The sequence below is a fragment of the Camelus bactrianus genome, chromosome X, assembly GCF_048773025.1.
Source record: "Camelus bactrianus isolate YW-2024 breed Bactrian camel chromosome X, ASM4877302v1, whole genome shotgun sequence".
Classification (NCBI taxonomy): Eukaryota; Metazoa; Chordata; class Mammalia; order Artiodactyla; family Camelidae; genus Camelus; species Camelus bactrianus.
Window position 1 is genome coordinate 41,408,019 of NC_133575.1, and position 20,563 is coordinate 41,428,581.

A 20,563-nucleotide genomic window follows, 5' to 3' on the forward strand; every position below is an offset into this window, starting at 1 on the left:
ATAGGCTGGCAAACTACAGCCTGTGAGCCAAATCTGGCATGTTGTCTTTTTTAAACAAATTTTATTTGTTTGTTTGTTTGTTTGTTTGTTTACTGGGGGGTGAGGTAATTAGGTTATGGGTTTTTTTTTTTAATTTTAACAGAAGAACCAGGAATTGAACCCAGGACCTCATGCATGCTAAGCACATGCTCTACCACTGAGCTATACCCTCCCCCTATGTTGCCTGTTTTTGTAAATAAAAATTTATTAAAACACAGCTACACACATTTGCTTACATAAAGAATGTGCTGTTTTCCTGCTTCGATGGCAGAGGCAAGCAGATATGTCTTGAGTACGACTGCAAAACCGAAAATACCACCTGGAGGGGGGAGGGTATAGCTCAAGTGGTAGAGCCCAGGCTTAGCATACACAAGGTCCTGGGTTCAATCCCCAGTACTTCCTCTAAAAATAAATAAATAAGTAAACCTAACTACTTCCCCCACCCACCTCCTCAAAAAAGAAAATATTTACCATCTGGCCCTTTAAGAAAAAGTTTGCTGATCCTTGCTTTTGAATACATAAATTTAAAAGGTTCACGATGTGCTATTAGGCACTCGAAGGAGAAATTAAAAAATAGTTGAAAAATCTCAAACTGTTTCTTTCGAAGATTAGAAATGAGCACAATACTGACACAACATTGTAAAATGACTATAACTCAATTTAAAAAAATGTTAAAAAAAAAAAAAAAGAGCACAATAGCTCCTGAATGGAGGCTGGGGGAGCAACCTCAGCCGGGTGGCTTATATACAGAGTAGTATTCTCTACACATTAATAATGAATCTCTAAGATGTGCAGATACTGACTGGTGTATATAAAATAGATAAACAAATTCACACTGTATAGCACAGGGAACTATATTCGATATCTTGTAGTAGCTTATGGTGAAAAAGAATATGAAAACGAATATACGTATATTCATGTATGACTGAGCACTGTGCTGTACACCAGAAATTGACACATTGTAAACTGACTATACTTCACTAAAAAAAAAGTAAAAATAAATAAAATAAAATAAAAATAAATAAATAAACAATGACTCTCTGTATACTCACGTTTGCCCACATCTGCAAAGTTGAAGGGTCAATTTTGTATAACTGATTAAAGTTACAGTACACAATGGCATCTTCTGGTAACCCGTACTGAGAACGGGTGGTTACAATAATGGTACGGGGAACCTCCTCTCCAGTGGCAGCTTTATTGTTAATCTAGAACAAGAAAAAGAGTATGATGATTATATTTAAAATCAATATAGTCCAATATTATTTAATCAATAAAAAATCCTCATGATGCAAAGTGGTATAACTATGAAAAGTTATGTCACTGAACTATAATGAGAAAATATTCATGACGTATTAAGTTAAAAAAAAAGGAAAAAAGTTACAGCATTATCTCAATTGGGGGGGGACTGCACTATGAACTCACTCTAGCCAAAAAGTTCTCTTCAAAACCCTATTAATTCAAGCTTTTGCTCACTCTTTTCTTCACGAATGAAATGTCCTTTTCTAAATCACATCCACCTTTTAAGGCTAAACTTAAATTACTCTTTCAAATGATCTCTACTAAGACTACCTCTCCTCACATTGATCATCACCATTTCTGAGCATCTAGGTACACAATCACAGTCCTATCGTGCAATTCCCACATATCTGGATACTGCCTTACATTGTTATGTGACTATTCCTGGTGTGTAAGGACATTTCATACATATGTGCATTGTGTTCTACACTCAAAATTCTTTGTCCCTGTACACTTGAAGAATTTTACTTCTTTTCTTAAGCCAAGTATGTCTGCCCTATTGTTTCAAAGGCCAGTAAACGAGGGGGAAAAAAACATACCATTGTCTTTTTAGTCCAGTATACACTGTGAGTGATTAATTCCTTTACCTGAATAGGGGCTGGCCTGAGAGCAAAGAGTTCACTTCAAGCACCCTTTGTATAAACTGTTATACCACTAAAACTATTTACTGCTAAGAGGTCAGAGATCCTTACCTTATGATCTCCTGAGAGACCTACATATTCACTTATTCAAGTATGCAATATACATTTACTGACCACATACTACATTACTGTGACTAGGAGACAGGCCCTAAAGTAATTCAATTCAGTGGAGAATACATACAAACCCAAGGAATTATAATATGTTGTGCTGGACATAAAGATATATCCCAAATATTACAGAAGCAGAGAAGACAGGTACTAATGGAGCAGGGAAGGGGACATTAGGGATACAGACAGAAATGGACTCCTGGAAGAGCTGTCTGAACTGAAAGTCTTAAAGATAAGTAAGATTTACCTGGGGAAAAGGTGAGTTACAGAATCAAGAAACAGTACTATGCCTACAGACAGTTCACCACTGATGAGAGTAAAACCACAGGCAGGGAGTAACAAGGTATTAGCACAGAAGACTCTCACGAAGTAACCTGCTGGCTGAATCCGAGAGACTTTTTAAATCAAACAAACCTATATAAGATGCCAATTTTCACTGAATTCATCTTCTCATCCATAAAACAAAAATAATGATGCTTATCTCCTAGAGTTACGAGATTTAAAGAAAACAGCATGCTTACGTGGTGGTACATATTATGTTCTCTTAATCTCTTCTCACCTGGGTAGTTGCCAGTCCATTGCTAATACTGAATCCATTAATTGTTATCTGAATTTGTCCTCTGTTAATCATTTCAATAACTGCTTCTGCAATAGTATTCATAGGAATGACAGGCATATTAAGAGCTGTATTACTGCTGTCTGCATTGTCTCCTCCATCAGGACATTTCATCTTAAAATAATTACACAAAATACACCATTAGGGAAAAGATCCCAAATGCAGATAACTTTATTTCAATGACAATATTGACCAGGTTCTGACCTTGACAATTTTCACATCTGGTAGACTATCAAGAAATGCTTTGAGGTCGATGCCATTCAGCACAATCCGATTGTCATAAATGTGCCCATTTGACTTGAAATCGATGACTGCTTTTTTCTAACCGGAAAAAGTTTCAGACATGTCTTTTAGGATGCATGGAAACAACAGCAAGGAAATAAATGACTACAGTTCTTTGCAGTTCCCCCATAGCACTGTTTTTCTACCTACCTTCAGGTGAGGGAACATATTAGCATGATCACCAATAAAGAAAGTATGGGGCATATAAGCCAGTTTCTCAGAATACTGCTCAGCAACTTCAGCAGGTGAAGTTTCCTGATCAGTGATGATATAATCCATGAAAAGCGCGCCACTAGTCCCAGGGTACCCAAGCCACATTGCCTAAAAGAAAAAAAAAAAAATTCAGACCAGAAACTAAGAACCTTCCTAAAAAGGGTCCAAATTAAATAAGTAAACAAAAAAAACAAGGAGGGTTGACTTCTTTAGCCTAGAGCAATCAAGTAATATTTTAGACTAACCTTCTAAATGTTAAAACGTTTTTCCAATTTACAAGACAAAACTGTTCATACCCAACTACAAATGGCATGTCTCCATATACATGTACCTGTGGGCATGGTGGTCTACACTCAAAATTTCTTTCCCCTGTGCATTTTCAAGAACCACACTTTTTTCATAAGAGTGTCTGCCCTATTATTTCAAATGCCAGGTAACCAGAGGGAGGAAAAAATACATCACTGTCTTCTTAGCCCAATAAACACCGTAAGTGATTATTATTATTTCCATTACCTGAATAGGAGCTGGCCTGAGAGCAAAGAGTTCATTTCGAGCACCCTTGGTATAACCATTCATATTTACAAGAATGTGTATACCATCTTGATGGATGCGATCCGCTGCTTTTCCATTGCATGGAATCTATGGAATACAAAAATGAGGTCTTACTACGTATAATCTCAGACTAATTCAACTAGTCTTAATGGTATTAAACAAAATTCAAATTTCCAGTTGCAGAAGTAGCAAGAACACAAATGACATTAATGCAAGGTAAAAATATAGTTAAGTGAAATTAAATTGGGCCCAAAGCATTACAAAAACAGGATAGAGGAAGGAGAGTTTACTTCTAAACAGAATGTATGAACAAGGCTTCCTAGAGGAGCTGATATCTGAAATGGGCCTTCAAAGATGGGTAGGAGTTTGAGGGAGCTGGACAGAATACAATCTCACAAAGAACTATATGAATGAAGAACCAGAGTAAAGTCCACGGTTGCTTTAAAAATGGTGAGAAGATCACTTCTATTTGATACAGAGGGCGAATGGTGGGTGAAGAGCACTGGCAAACAAGGTTGCAGTCAAACTCAGAAAGGTTGTAAAGGCCATGCTGAGGAGTTTAGACTTCATATATGCACACAATGTTCACTGCAGCATTATTTACAATAGCCAAGGTATGGAAGTAACCTAAGTGTCCATCGATAGATGAATGGATAAAGAAGATGTGATATATATATACCCAATGGAATACTCCTCAGCCATTGGGGAAAAAAAGAAATCTTGCCATTTGTGACAACATGGATAGATCTAGAGTGTATTATGCTAAGTGAAATAAATCAGACAGAGAAAAACAAATACTGTATGATCTCACTTACCTATGGAATCTAAAAAACAAGAAATAAGCAAATAAAACAAAACAAAACCAGACTCAGATACAGAGAACATATGGGTGGTTGCCAGAGGGAAGGGGTTGAGGGGGCAAAATAGGTGGACAGGATTAACAAGTACAAACCTCCAGTTATAAAATAAGCAAGCCACGGGGATATAATATACAGCATAAGGAAAATGGTCAGTAATATTGTAGTAACTTTGTATGGGGACAGATGGTTACTAGACTTATCATGGTGATCATTTCATAATGTGTGCAAATGTCAATTAACTATGTAGTACACCTGAAAGTAACATAATATTGTATGTCAACTAGATTTCAATTAATGTAATTAATAAATAATTTTTTAAAGAGTTTAGACATCAGTCAATAAGGAGTGAGTGAGTCCCTGAAGGTGGAGGGCAGTATGCTCCTTGGTCACAAAGAGTCCAACCCTACATCAAGAATGGTCAGGTATACTTCCAAAGCAACAGCTACCAATGCAAAAGATATTGGTACACATTATTTATGAAATGGCAAGGGTCTCACAACCCTTTTGCTAGGACTTCTATGATTCATAAATGCATTACTAGATATACATTACATACTTCTACTAGTCACCAAAGTGGCCAAAGAGTCTATAAGAAAAGACTCTAGTCTATATACCTTCAGCAAATAAATTCCCTCACAGGTTCCAATCTTAATCTATCATAGAACCTTTGCTCCTGGAGGAAACAGTAATAGAGCAAGCACAGAAATAAAGATAAAGATAACCAAACGCAAAGGCCCTTTAAATGATCTATTTGTTCTTCCTCTAAACAACTGTTTTGTTCAATTTATTCAGTTAATATTAGTTATCTGTCACAAGTGCTAGCTCAATCTCCAGGAAAGTTCTATGTCTAAGCACAAATAACCCCATTTCTATTTCATTTGCAACCTCAGCAAAACCCATGCTGATTATAAATGTAATGTAATAAATGTAAACAATCAAGCAAGTAAGATCAAAGCAATTACCGACGTGTATGTAGTAGCTGATGTTAAACACCTATCATGCAAGATACAAGCTATACACCAATAGTTTTATTCACTACTGGCTCAAAATAAAAGTTGGAAGTATAAGAGTATCACCAACCTGAGAAAGATCAATAAAATGATTGGCTTCTGCCATCACCTTCACTCGGAAGTTAGTGCCATCATCTGGGCTCAGGGCATAACAGAATACCTGAAAGGCAGCATATAGTATATTTAATAACCGTGGCTCAACTCTTTCCAAAACACACACTGGGCTTAACACTTAACGGTGATAATAAAGCCACCACTGTGTGTTTGGTTTTATAAATAGTGATTCTAGGAAAACATCAGTCTTACCTCAAATTTATCAGGATTGTGCATGCCTGGGATAGACTGCATCAGGTGAGAAGTGGGATGATTCCCAAAGTCAGAGCTCACATATCCTACACGCAGTCGACCATCACTGAGCTTCAAGTCTTTTGGATGTTCATATGGTGGTTTATGAAGGACATTAATCTATCAGTGGAATTCAATGCTTGTTAGTTGAGTCTATATGTAAATTTTCATCTAGGAAAACTGACTAAAAACACAACACCAAAACTACATCTCACACATGTTGGGGATGGTTTGCTCAGAAAATTTCTTTAATTCATATAGCCAGTTCAATGCAACCTTAGCTGTTTATATAATAAGCTTCATACTCTGACCTGTTCCTGAGGCCTATAAAACAGCCCAAGCAAATCTAAAACTTGGAGGAAGGAGGTAGTGTGGACAGAGCATGACAAACCCTGCATTTTAGAAAATTCTGCAGGGAAACATTTTTTAAAAACAGAATTACACCTAGCACTCTATTCTGCTGAGCAAATTCCCACCTTTGATCAAGTAGTGCTCTAATTCTCAAAAGTGAGTATAAAATACCAAACACTTAATTAAAAATTATGGCTTTAAAATAATGAAAACACCATCAGTGTCTTGTTTGTATTTCAGTGGAAGGGATCATGATCAAGACAGGACACAATGGAAGGGGCTTCTGGGCTGGCTCACAAAGTTTCATTTCTCAGCTTGGGAGGTGTTCACCTGATGAGAGCTTATTAAGCCATACATTTGAGTTGCGTAGTTTTCTGTGTCTGTATTTTACGTAACAACAAAAGGATTAAAACAGAAGAATCACACCTTATCCAAGCAGAGGTTCCCATGCCTCTCAGCAATAGCCTTCCTGAAGCCATGAGAAAGAGGATACAGCATACTATGATGAGGATGCACAGAAGGCAACCTATTCTTCTCTAACTGGTCAGCCACGATGCTGACCAACTTCTTCATCCGCTCATCATAGTCTGTCCAATCACAGACAATCTAGGAGGCAAAAATAAGTTATTATCCAGAAACCCTTATTCCAGGACTTAACATTTTATGTCTTTGGCCTACAGTAATGTCAGATGACCTATTAAAAAAACACTGTCTCTAGCCAGGCTTGGATTAGTATGGCACATAACAATTAAAAAGTGATTACAACCCTGAAAGCCAATTACTGGCCTGTTACTCTTTTACCTGCAGGCAATGAGCCAAATTACAATAAGCATCAGGAAAATCAGGTTTAAGTTTCAGAGCGGTGCGATAAGAAGCTATTGCTTCTGGAATATTCCCTGAATCCTGGGAAAAAAAATAAAGTGAGATGGTTAAAATTTTTTTCCTAACATTGAACATTAGGTGCCAAGATGCACATATTATAATCAACAGTAGTACCTTGTGAATGGAAGCCAGATTGCTGTGGGCATCTGCAAATGCAGGATTAATCTGAATGGCACGAGTGTAACACTGCAAGGCTCCCTGCACATCTTGCATCTCCTTTAGAGTGTTTCCCATATTAGAGTAGGCATCAGCAAAGGTAGGACTGATTCTAAAGGAGAAGACAAAGGTTTTATTTATCTAGTACAAAAACCTTTAACCCCCTATAATGTTAATTTAGTCTGCTGTTATTAAAAGTCCCACATGCCAAATGTGCCAAATGCCAGACATTTAAAAACTTTTTAAAATTCTTTTTTATATTTTTAATGAACTACAGTCAATTACAATATGTCAATCTCTGGCATACAGCACAATGTCCCAGTCACACGTACACATACATATATTCATTTTCGTATTTTTTTCCCACTAAAGGTTATTACAAGATATTGAACATAGTTCCCTGTGCTATACAAAAGAAACTTCTTAAAATTTATTTTTATATACAGTGGCTAACACTTGTAAATCTCAAACTTCCAAATTTATCCCTTCCCACCCCCTTTCCCTGGTAACCATAAGACTGTTTACTAAGTCTGCAAGTCTGTTTCTGTAAAAACTTTAAAAAAAGAAAAATAGAAAATAAGGCTGTGAGTTTCTTACCGAATAGCCTCCTTATAATGCATCAGAGCTTCCTGCAGTTTTCCCTGCTGCTGCAATACACTTGCTAAATTTGAATGGGCAGCAGCAAACTCTGGGAAGACCTATAAAGAGTCAAGATGATAACTGAGATTTTTTTTTTTTAAACCTGCTAACACAGAAGTAATAATTTACCACAAGAACTTTGCTCAAGTACCTTTATATCCCTACACTTCTCTCCACATCCTCCAAATCCATTCATTTTTCAAAGCCAAGTAGTTCAAATTCTACCTCTTCCTTTATTTTATACCCCTCCTTGCTTCAAAACATAATGAGGCAGACCTCTCCTCATCTTAGTTTATGTTGATGACTCCAGAATCCCTCTCTTCAAAATTTCTACCACACCTACCAACCAACATTACAGCCATTAGGCACTGAAATTGTATACTCATTGGTAACTTCTCTTGAACTATAGCTTACTATTTAATTTTTTGTGTGTACAGATCTAATCTACCCATAAAATAACAAACTCAGTGTTAAGGATTTTCTTAAATGTCACACAGGACCTCACTCATACCTTAGGTACCCAATTACTGTTCAACAAATGACTCAACCACTACTTATTTTGACAAAAGAGATGGATGACGTGGCAAACTTAACTGCCTTCCCTCTACTACCACAGACAAAATATCCAGCCACACCATCCTCAACATACCTCTAACGCTTTACGATACAAGCGAACTGCCTCTTCAATGTTTCCCTGTTCTCGTTTGATATTGGCTAGGTTATTCAGTGAGTCTGCATGGGTGGGGCACAGCCGGAGAGCTGTATTATAACAATCTTCTGCTTCGGCAACCTAAAAAACAAAACAAACTTTTTGAAACCTTTACAGAGGAATAACAGAGCCACCCCGGATACTATTCTAGCAATTGCTCAGTTAAGCCTAATGACTGGTAGTATTCCAGAAAATAGTTATTTTTTGCTATTCTTCCTCTCAACCGAAACTCCAAAGTAAAACAATTTACTGCCTCAATATTCTTTCTTTTTTGGTGGGGGGGGGGTGGAATTAGGTTTATTTACTTATTTGTTTTTAATGGAGGCATTGGGGATTGAACCCAGGAACTCGTGTATGCTAAGCATGAACTCTGCTACTTGAGCTATATCCTCCCCCTTAATATTAATAACAATATTTACAAAAAAAGACTTTTTAATCCTACTCGGTAACAAAGAAATAAGACTGAATAAAAATTCTTACACTGCCCTTCTCTTTGAGAGCATTGGCTAAGTTGCAGTAAGCATCAGGGAAATGTGGTTGCAGTTCAATGGCACGCCTATAGGTGTCTATTGCCAGGTCTATCAGGCCTTGCTCATAGTATACACAAGCCAGATTGCCGTGTACCACTGCATGATTTGGACTCAAACTTAGGGCACGAAGGTAAGCTGCCACAGCTCTGTAAATAAAGAAAAAACACACACACACAATGCAACTAACTTTTAATGGACGCTTTTTTACAATTAATTCATGCTATACTGCATCAAAGCGTATCAATGAATTGCAACTATTTACAATTAATACATGCCATACTATACTTCAAATAAAAACTGCACCTTTATAAAATGTATTTTTACACTGAAAATTTTTCTATTCCCACATAAGAAACAGGCTTTCCTTTGACAACAACAACAAAAAGTTAAAAGTCAGGATTTACTTAGCTTTGTGAATCAAATCAAAGGAATAATTTAGTCAAAAAGGTAACCATTTCAACAATTTTACAATAAAGGAAACTTCAACTAAATTTCTAGTGAGAAGGATAATGGTTTTGTGAAAAACCAACAATGAGAAGTCAGGCAATAATAAACCTATAATAAAAGGTAACATAGCAAACCTGATCAGAGGAAAGCAACATGGTAGAAAAGGAAAGTGTATTTCAATGAACCATTGTCATAATTTCAGGCCAAACTCTCAAGTGTTGATACAACAAAGACTCCAAATAGAACATGCTCTCACCTGTCAAAAATCCGTGCCTCTTTCAAGACATTTCCTAAATTGATATAAGCATCCAAAAAATTGGGGTCAAGGGTGACTGCCTAAAAATTACAAGACAGTTACTTAGAGCAAGTTAGGATTTCAGATTAACTTCCCAATTATAATGTTTTACTCTGAGAAATTTTAGACCTCCAATTACATTTTCTAATATAATCAAATTTTATTTCTTTCCTTTTTAAAATCCAATTATTTTAGTACCCACTCATTATTCATAATCTCAACATTATCACAATAACTTCCCATGCAATATAAGAGCAAAATGTGTCCTGAAGGGAAAAATTTTAAATTGGGTCTGCTCCAATTTTATTAAGCTGAATAGTTCTAATGGTTTGGCCCTATTTTATTCTCGATTAATCAGCCTAACTCTTCTAAAAAACCAGCAGCTCTAACTGAAAAAGGAAATATACACCTCAGTAACTACAACTGTATACTCAGACCTTAGTAAGATATGTAATTAGAGCCGTATACTCAGTAAAAATACATTACTTAAAGAACATACTAGGCATTAAGTGATTTCAGCCAGATAGTTCTGAAGCTGTCTTAAAATATGACCAGATATATCGAGAGCAGTAATTCTCAACCCTGGCAGCATATTAGAATTCACCTCCTAAATGGCTCCATCACAGGCCAGTTAAATCAGACCCTCTGAAAATGGGGCCAGGACCTCCACATCTTTACAAGTTCCTCATGTGCAACCAAGGTAGAGAACCTCTGAGCAAGAGAGTAGGCACTCTTATAGTGTAATAAGTGGAAACCTGAACTGAAATCTTGAAAAGGTAAAGATAATGAGTAAATGAATATATTTAAGATTCATTAAAAACACTTCCTCGTCACTTAGATGGCAACTCTGTAGTAGATAGAATGATGCTCTTAACTTAGATCGTCTAGAGTGATAGATGTCCACCCTCCAAAACTTAACTTTTTACTATGGAAAATTTCAAATATATACAAAAGCAGAGGAATATAGCAAGCCCCCAGGTCTCCATTATCCAGCTTCAACGACTAAAAAAATCACGTTCAATCTTATTTAATCTATATTCCAACCAAACTGCCCCCACTTCCCAGGTCATTTAAGCTAATCCCAGACATAACAGTTCATCCAAAAATATTTCAAAAATATGGGAATAATTTTTCCTCCTAATATAACCACAATACCAATATCACAGCTTTAAAAAAAAAAGACAGCAATTCCTTAGTATCAAATATCTATTCAGTGGTCCAATTTCTCAGTATCATTGATTCAGGATCCAAATAAGACCCATACAATTTGTCAACATGCCTTTGTGAGTTTCTTTTAATCTTTTAAATTAAAAGTTTGATTTAAGTCTCCATTTTTATTTCTGTAATTTGTTGAAGAAATCAGATCATTGTCCTACACAGCTTCCCATTAGTTTGGATTTTATGTTTCCTTGTCCCATGTATCTCCTGTAAATTGGTAGTGAGAATTATAAACTTAATCAGATTTAGGTTCTTTTCCCTTTTTGCAAGGCTACTTCACTGGTGGAACTATTTACTTCTATCACAAAGGACAAAATGCCTAGTTGTCTTTTTTTGCCACTGATAAATGCCTGAATTTATTATTGGTGATATTCTATCATTCCTTCTTCATTTATTAGCTAGAACACTTAGAAACTCCTGCTGTCCAGTTCCATACTGGAGAGAGAGGACAACTTTTTAACCAGTTTCAAAATGAGTTGCTCCTTATCTTTCAAAAGTGACCAATGAATTTCTTATTAGTATAATTATGAACTCATGGATTTGAATGTATTTGATAAGTTTCAATATATTTCATTTATTATTCCTGACATTCAACTCCCATCTTTAGCCAGTAGGAGCCTCTTTCAGTTGCCTCCTGAGTCCTTCTGACATAAAAATATCAAAACTTCCTTGCTTTCTAGTATGACAAAGCACTCCAAATTCATTTTGTACATTTCCTGCCCCAGATCTGGAATGCGTCTTTTCAACAAGAGACCGTGCTTCTTTACAGTAAAGTTACCCATTTAAAGAGGTTTTAATTACTAAGTATGTCTTTTCAATGCAAAACTGTAAACTGCCATACACCATCCAGCAAATGGTGCAGTACTGTCAGAAAAACAAAGATACTATGTGACTGGTTAAGTAAAGGCCTGTTATTTAGTTCTAGCAAACACACCCTGCATACATAAGCACTTCATAAATACCAATTATTAATTTAACAACTAACCTTTTCAAAGTGATGAATTGCAAGCCAAATCTCCCCTTGTGCATTGAAAACACAGCCAAGATTACTCCAAGCTACTGCAAAGTTCGGTTGCGTCTCAATTGCTTTCAAATAACATGCCTTAGGAGGGGTTAATGAAAGAAGATGGGAGGGAAAGGAGGTAAAGGGAAAGGGGAAAATTCGTAAAGGGAAAAAAAAAAGATTGGGGTGGGGAGGGGAAGAAGGTGATATCATTATTCCTTCTCTGACCAGCCAAAAGTGACCCTGCAGCATAGGCTCGCTTGCGCCAAAACTAATGCGCTGCCACAGCTGGCTGCTCCTGCGCCTGCGCCACCAGAACCCAGGTGCAAACCACCATGTTCAGTTCTGCCAACCAATGGCCAGCCCTTACACTAGGACTTAACCGGGAAGTCAGGTACCTAAGACTCCATGCTGGACTTCTCTTATCTGAACACCTAAGGGCTCTCGCTCTGTTTTCAAGTGGTATCTAGAAGGCACCACTTAAGGCCAAGTTCTTCCCCACCCCCTACCCACCCACCCCACCCCCACCCAGTTACCCAAAGTGTGTTCTAAGACATGTTAATAGGTATCACTAGAAAAAAGGGTTTCATGACCAAATAAATTAGGAAAAGAGAAAACAGGTTTCTTGACTACAGGACTTCCCTAAGCCTTTAATAGTATACACAGGGGTCCCTGAACTTCGTTGACCATGGAACTCTTCTTTTATTGAGCATTTTATGAGAATACTATAAAACACATTTTGGGAAGTGCTGCTCTAAGTAAACAATGTTCCTCACTAACATCAAAACTATGCTACTGAGGAGAAAAATGCCTTCCCGCCAAGTCAGACAGCTATCACAAGGCCAGGCTACCAGTCACATCCTCACAATGCCCCTGTCTCCGAAGGGGGACTGAAGCTGAAACCTCATATGACAGGATTGCACCTAGGTTGAGGTCCCTGTAATGCGAGCGCAAACATCGCTTGCGCAACCTAACAGCATCGCACTGCGCAATCGCTGCGAACTGCTGCGCTACATAGAACACCCCTAGACGCAGCAAACGGCCAACCAGATCCATTAATCTACTAGACAGGCCCATAGAGAATATTTGTTTAATGAGATTAGTTGGACTCGAGGTATGTTAAAACCCAATTTTATCCAAAAAGGCTACAGAATAGGACTGAGGGAGCCAGTCAATCAGATTACTCATCTAGTCAACCGTTCACAGGGGCTCATTCGCACGCATCGCGCATTAACGCTGCGCAGCCTTTGCGCTACTGCAGGGTCACAGCGCATCATCAGAAGAGCAGAATGCTGCAATCCAAACAAAGAAGAAAAAAGGAAAAAAATGAACAACAAGAAGAGTTAGAAGCTTTTACTAGTAAATTATCTCTAATAATTTTTAATATCAATTAACTTTTACTTATTTTTGACAGAATTGTGGCTATAGTATAAAACATTCTCTTACATAACTTGCTCGTAAATAAAATTATTTTAAGCTGTTTCTGAAGCCACAAGACAGAAGATTCAGGCATGGAGGCAAATTGTTTTGCTGTGGCAGTTACAAACCCGTTACCATATTTCTCATCATGTGACTTTTCGGTGCGTTCCTTGCTGGAAGAGGAGGAGGTGTGTGTCTGCCCTAGATCCAGGCCTCGAGCTCCCTTCAGCGAGGCACCTTACGCATGGAATAGGAGGTTTCACCCACCTGAAACCTTCTAAATACAATATCAATGGTGAAAAACCAAAAACAAGAGAGAAAATAAAAACAAGATCATTAGTAAAAGTTCAACAAAGCAATTGAAATTCTTTGGATGTCTATTACATATGGGAATGAGGACAGTCTCAAGTCTGTAATATGGGAAACATGCAGAAGGGAGAGGGTTAATCAGGGCTATTGCATACAGCGGGGATTTTTGCTGGAAGAAAGGCTCTTCATTTTCTACAAAGACAACTTAATTTTGCTTCCATCTACTAGGAATATGCTGGCTTGAATTTTCAAATGCACTGATTACAAAAGAAATACATTGCATTTCACTCAAGAGTATTTTCTTGTTCGCTAAGTTCTCACAAAAACAGAATAACATTTTTCAAACTAGGTGTCTCCAGAGCTCTGAAATAAAGAAGTCAGCAACCTAAGGCAGGCGCAATGTCTCAGCCTAAACCGATCTCTAAAGCTGCAGTGAAGTGCAATTCATGTTAGCTGTCCGCTTGGTGGGGTGACAATTAATAGAAGCTTATCAAGTATTTGTTCTATAAATTACCAATTAGATTTATCAGCTAAGATTGAAATCAATTACAGTTCATTAGCTGGAAACCTACATAAGGTTAATCCAAAGTGTCAGCAGAATTTACGAGCTATGCACTTAAAACTAGTGCCTTTTAATATTAGATGGTGCTGAAAAAGCCTTCTCCCTCCCTGGATGAAGCAGTCAAACAGACAGCTACGCTGCGCATACACTCCACGCATTAGCATGCGCGTGGGGCTCAGAGCAACAGGTGGGAGTTTCAGAAGCATTCTGGTTTCTCCCCACTCCTCACCCCTGCAGCGCGGTTGCGTAAGGTGGCTTGTAACAAGACAATTTCATTTATAAATTTAATTTAAAATTATACCAAAAGCTTTAATAACCCAACCTGGTGTTCAAATTCATTATTTGGAAACACAGAATGCTAAAAGCCACCTTTCCACTTTGGCAAGTTTTCTTTCGATCAGTCCATTTCCCAAACAAACCAGCTTTGTCCTTCTGACTTTTTTTTTAAAGGAGGTGGGGTGGGGAGGAATAAAAGAAGGAAGTAAGGAAGAAAAGAAGGCAGACAACTAGGACTGGAAAAGAGGAAAAAGGAACTTAGGGAAGGGAGTGGGGACAAGGGGCAGGATGATCCAATTATTAATTTGCAATCATTTAACAGCCTTTCTTCCACTGTAAAAAGGGTGAGGAAGATGAAGGGAGGAAGGTTAAATAAGAATTTTAAATGCCAGTATTACAGGGTAACATTTGGATGAAATTCTTCTCCACTTACAAGCCACAAAGGACTTAGAAGAGCAGCATTTTCAATGGCACCTGCATCATACAGGAGTCTTGAGCCAAATCACAGGCGCTCTGCTTGTCACCAGCAGGCAAGCCTCAGATTTGAAGGAATGTTATTTATTCCCACATAAGATCATGACAGAGCCCATTGTTATAAAGATGATCTAGCTCAGCAGAAAGGCTCCAAAATGTTCAGGTTCTTGCTTTACCCCCAGATTTAGAACAGGTATGCCAAAGCCTGGCCCTGCTCTAGTCTGAGGTGATTCATGCCGTCAGTTTTCCTCAGTTTCATAGGACTGTTTTGTGAAGATAGCTCAATGAAGAGTTGAAGACTTGGCAAAAAGTACAAGTTTTCATAACACTGATGTTTAAATGTGTTCTATCAAACACCTACCTTGGCTTCTTCCAAGCGACCCAGGGCTTTGAGCAGGTTCCCCAGGTCACTGCGAACACAGTACAAATCCTAGAAACCCAGAGATAACTCTGTTATTAATTATACTCTGCTTTGTCAACCAAAAATCTTGAAATTACTTTAATGCATCTAGCTCCATCATTTTATTCTGTCAACTAAAGATACTGCTTGACAAATTTAAGCACAGAACCACAATCCCTCATCTTCAATTCCAAATTCCAAAAAAAAATTCAAAACCTCACTTGATGATTAAATATGACCTGAACTGGCATGAAATTATTTATAGAATTGATCCCACTTAGTGTGACTACTCATACCTTCTGCTGCAGAAATATGTGTTTTACTAGAAGGTGCTGCTCCAGATCTACCTGGGAGTTATATGTGGTATTATTATCTTTCCAAAATCCTAAAAATTCTGAATTTTAAGATGTATTTGACCCCACTAGTTTCAGATAAAAGACTATGGGCCTTGCTATAGCTTCTCCTCTCTCCAAATGTCAGTTGTATTTATTTTAAAAAGTATAAAATATTTGTTCAACTATTTTGTTCAAGGTTATGATGAACTACTCCTAGAGGAAGAGTCAAAAATTTTCCATAGTAGAAAAAAGTATTTATCTGTGATCACTTAGCAGCAAACCTACCCTTAGGCTGTCAGGCGTATTTAGAAACCTCGACTCCATTTCACTATTAGACAGAAGGATTACCAACCAACCAAAGCGTTAATCCTGGCACTAGATTACTCATTAGTATTAAGTGCCATTAGAGTTGAGTGGGAGAATAATGAAAAGCAGTTGACTCTGCTTTTTATTAGCAGCACGACTGTGTTGCTGGTCATCTGACTCACCAGTCTGTTCATCAGTATGAAAGCCACGTCAGAAGAGGGAGCTGAAATTTTCATTTGTCCTTGTTTGCCTTTGTCAGTCAACAAGCAAAGACAATGACAATAGGGGGTAAGCTTATCATTCCAAACTGTTTCACGGGTGGAAGAGCCTTAAACTAAGTCCTAGAAAGTGAAATTTTGTCAACTCTGCCAAAGTATCATCATATATATTATTCTATGTGCACCTGTCTTATGGTTTCCAGAATCCGGGTGATTAATTTCACAGATAAGAAGCCTTTGGGACTGCATATTATCATCCATCAGGTGAACCGAAAGTCAGCCAAGCAAAGAAGACTGCCACAGAACACCCTTAGGGTTGGCCATACTGCATCAGTTTCATGAGCTACCTGATCTGTCTGTCCATGGAGCAGACTGATGTTTGGAGACAGAATGGTGGTTTCCCGTGACCTCAAGTACAAAAGGCTAATACTAGTCCTCATAGGTATCATTAATCTCATTACAGACTTATCCTCTTCTAATGAGTCTAAGTACTTTTTACCCTATTTATACTCTCAGAAATAACGAATTCTATAATCTTGCTATCTACTTTGTATGATTTTTTTCCCCCTAAACTTTAAGGGTTACCCTTCTGTTTTGGCAGACCATGACTGAACAAACCAATCTGTTCATACGAACTCCTTCTACTACATCTGATTATGGTAGTTATACATCTTTGGACTTTTACCAATTCCTATGCCTTTTCTGAGCCACAATAATCAGAAGTCTTATAATCATTCTCCAACAATGACCCTAATAGACTATACATCTTAGCCAACTGTTACATAATTTTACCCTCTAGTTTCTATAAACTCTTGGATGGATGACATCCAAGTCCCACAGTGTATCTATATTTAGTTATATCATCCACATCCATCATAGCATACTAAATCAAGTTAATACAATGTTCATAGTTAATAATAAATTATCTTCAAAATCACTATAAGATAATCAACAAGGCAGTCCTAGATAAAGGTGAAACACATCATATTAAATATAAGCATGAAATCCAGTTCTCCCGTTGGGATCCCAACGTTTATGCATAAATAGCTAATTTCTAGAAAATTCAAGGATACCACTCTTCTCAACGTTCAAAACCTAAGATATCAGTTTTGCTTCATTCATCGAATCAAAACAGTGTCTGCTAAGAGAATCACATTTCTCAAACCTAGCCCATTCTATTCATTTCCAGGTTAATACCTTTTATGCAAATCTTTACTCAACTAAACAATACACCTGGAACTGTAGGGAAAATAAATAGAACCCTTATCGTCAAAGGGCTTACGATCTATGTGGAAAGACAAAGCAATGCACATTAAATGCCCACATAGTGGTAATGAATTTTAGAGAAGTAAATAAACGCAAAGGAGAAACTTAAGCTGGGCCTTAAAGGATGAGTAGGGCTTTAACATGCTGATTGCCCACTATGGATCAGGTCTGTTTCCTGCGGGGCCCAAATTCACACTTCACTGCAGTGACGCACTAACAATACACACGCTTGTAATTAAATGTTTATTTTTCCAGTATAATTGAAATTGTTTTAAAAAACAATTTCTTTTCTTCTTTTCAATTTTAAACCTCTTTACAGTTTTATTTCTTCTTGGAATGTCATTATTCTGCACGGAATAAACTTGGAATAAATTCTGCATAATTGGATGAAGGAAAGCGTCACCCATATGTGGGTGACGGGGCCCCTGAGGAAACAACTGTCACCCAGATTTGGGTGACGTGGTGATCAATGTATTAATAGACAAAGGAGGAAGGCATTGTAGACAAGAGAAAATAGTATGAATAAAGGTAAGGAGACGGAAATGAGTAAGAACTTCCTGTGTAACAGCTCCTAAGATAGCAGCTATTTCTTGCTTTTCCTCCTAGAGCCCCCCACCCCCACCCACAACATCTATACACACAGGAAATAAAATTAGGTTGATAAAAGCCTACAGTAGTTCTCAATTGCCTCTCAAATTAAATTCAAACTCTTCAGCCTCTCTATTCTTTCTAAATCTTCCAATTGACTCTCCTCTACTACACTCACTTCTTGTTACTACTTGACTCACCACTTCAGCTAAGGAAGTCTACTTGCTATTTATCTTCCTACAGAATGCTTAGGTTATAAGCATCCACTCGAGAAAATCTTCTGATTAATACTCTCTAACAATAATCATCTGAGGAGCTTACACCTTTTTTCCTTTATGGGTCAGGTCCTATCTCATATTATAATCCACAACTTTCTCCCCTCAACACATCTCCCCAATTTCTAACAAAACACATAAGAGCACTCAAATATTTAAATGTGACATTTGCATAGCAAACTTAAAAAGCAGAGCAGAGAAGAATAGAAAAAAAGGCAACCCTCCGAATTCACAGAGGCAGAAACCGTGGACATGGAGGGCCAACTGTACTATACCACCTTATATAAGGGGCTTGAGCCTCCGCAGAGTTTGGTGTCTCAGGGGGTTCTGGAACCAAGCCCCTACTGCTATCGAGGGATGAGACTGTATATGGCTTCCTACAGCTTAGCTGTATGAGTGAGACTCGCAACAGTAACAAGTAACATGACGGTAACACTTAATGTTCAGGATGCCAGTAGCTCTCAGTTGCTATGCACCCACAATCAAAGCAGAAGCAATGGTTCAACAAAGACTCAGAAAACAGAACTTCTCACAGCAACTCAGGGTCATAGTCATTTTACAAAGGACATTTTATACATCATTCATAAAAGAACTTGCCAGGTACGGGCAACTCCAGAGAGTCATCATGTTAAAGATTACCAGCTGCAATAGCAAGCACCTTCAAATACAATGGACTAGAATTTTAGTGAAATTATTAAATCATCCAACATTACAGAACACAACTCAGAATGTAAAAAAATTAAACAGCTCTACATCTTAAAGGTAATTTCTATAGTCAAGTCACAGAAGAACTTCTAAACTGACATGTCATTAACTTAAAAAGACAAACACTATAAAAACAGGTTACCAAGACTATCACCTTAACATTTTACTTTGTCACTATTGCAAAACCAAGATAACCTGAGTTTCTTTAACTGTTTTTCATAGAATGCCAACTATATTTATAATTCAGGCCAGCAATGCACTGCCAACAAGAGTACAATTTAGGAACAGACTCAAGATTCTCTGTCAGTACTGAACTGACAAAGGCACTTGACAGTAAGCTTAAATAGATATCCTGAAATGAATTAAAACATGACCACTATGTATACTTAGGTGAAATCAAGGCAGTATGCACAATTCCTCTTTCATTCTTACCAGTAAATACAGAAATAAAATAGCACCTTCCACTACTAGAAACAAAAACCAGATGGGAATGCATAGCTGTTTAATGCTGACCAGGGGTAGTCTCATTATTCATTTTAGTATTATCTTACTCCTTTGGTGGGGCACAACGATAAGCTTCCTGTTAACAGGTTAGATAGTGAAAAGCACAGTTCTGTCTCCCATTTTCGTTCCTTTTTCCTTATCACCTCCTACAGTTTGGCTTACCATCAGCAGCAATGACTGCTCTGCCACACATGTAAGGCAACTGGAAACCTGAGCAAAGGGGATCAGAGCTCAAGATGTTTGAGCCCACTGCTGTGTAAGAGGGCGCAAGTGAGTTTATATTCAACCAACAAGTGAAGGATGGAACCAACTCTGATTAATAAAGGGAAAGAACTTACTGTGACAATTAGATGTACAAGTGAGCACTGAGCCTTGGCAAGAACAGGGTCAAAGCCCCAGTGGCAGCACATAGAGGTTTCTATAAAACTCTCTGTGAGTAACTAGCTAGATAGTACTGCAATAAAACTTACAAAAAGTCACTGAAATTTATGTATGTATGCATTGTGTATCTCTGAAAGGATACATAAGTTACTTTCATTGCTACCTCCATGAAGGGCAGCTGGGAGATTTTGCACTGTATCCATTCAACAAGCAATACATTTAAAGAATTAAAGATTTTAAACTCTCAAAATCAACTGAAAAAATAATTGTTAATAGATGTCATGATAAAAAGTGATTTCAGGGGGAGGGTACAGCTCAAGTGGTAGAGTGCATGCTTAGCATGTACAAGGTCC

The 20,563-nt window shown here is 37.6% G+C and overlaps 1 protein-coding gene across 3 annotated transcripts in view; it reads right to left on the reverse strand.

Annotated features, from left to right (window-relative positions):
• Positions 1 to 20,563, reverse strand: part of OGT (O-linked N-acetylglucosamine (GlcNAc) transferase) — a 33,324-nt gene that overhangs the window by 7,068 nt on the left and 5,693 nt on the right. For all 3 annotated transcript variants that reach the window (XR_836629.3, XM_074359494.1, XM_010973595.3), the window contains 16 exons: positions 15,594 to 15,662; positions 12,175 to 12,291; positions 9,933 to 10,012; positions 9,180 to 9,375; positions 8,640 to 8,780; positions 7,949 to 8,049; positions 7,310 to 7,463; positions 7,115 to 7,216; positions 6,740 to 6,919; positions 5,924 to 6,082; positions 5,688 to 5,777; positions 3,709 to 3,834; positions 3,133 to 3,303; positions 2,905 to 3,021; positions 2,644 to 2,814; positions 1,092 to 1,244 (listed from right to left, as the gene is read on the reverse strand). Coding sequence is in view for 2 of the 3 variants with exons in the window: in XM_074359494.1 (XP_074215595.1) it covers positions 1,092 to 1,244; positions 2,644 to 2,814; positions 2,905 to 3,021; positions 3,133 to 3,303; positions 3,709 to 3,834; positions 5,688 to 5,777; positions 5,924 to 6,082; positions 6,740 to 6,919; positions 7,115 to 7,216; positions 7,310 to 7,463; positions 7,949 to 8,049; positions 8,640 to 8,780; positions 9,180 to 9,375; positions 9,933 to 10,012; positions 12,175 to 12,291; positions 15,594 to 15,662 (2,127 nt within the window). In the remaining variant the exon portion in view is untranslated. The remainder of the gene's footprint in view (positions 1 to 1,091; positions 1,245 to 2,643; positions 2,815 to 2,904; positions 3,022 to 3,132; positions 3,304 to 3,708; positions 3,835 to 5,687; positions 5,778 to 5,923; positions 6,083 to 6,739; positions 6,920 to 7,114; positions 7,217 to 7,309; positions 7,464 to 7,948; positions 8,050 to 8,639; positions 8,781 to 9,179; positions 9,376 to 9,932; positions 10,013 to 12,174; positions 12,292 to 15,593; positions 15,663 to 20,563) is intronic.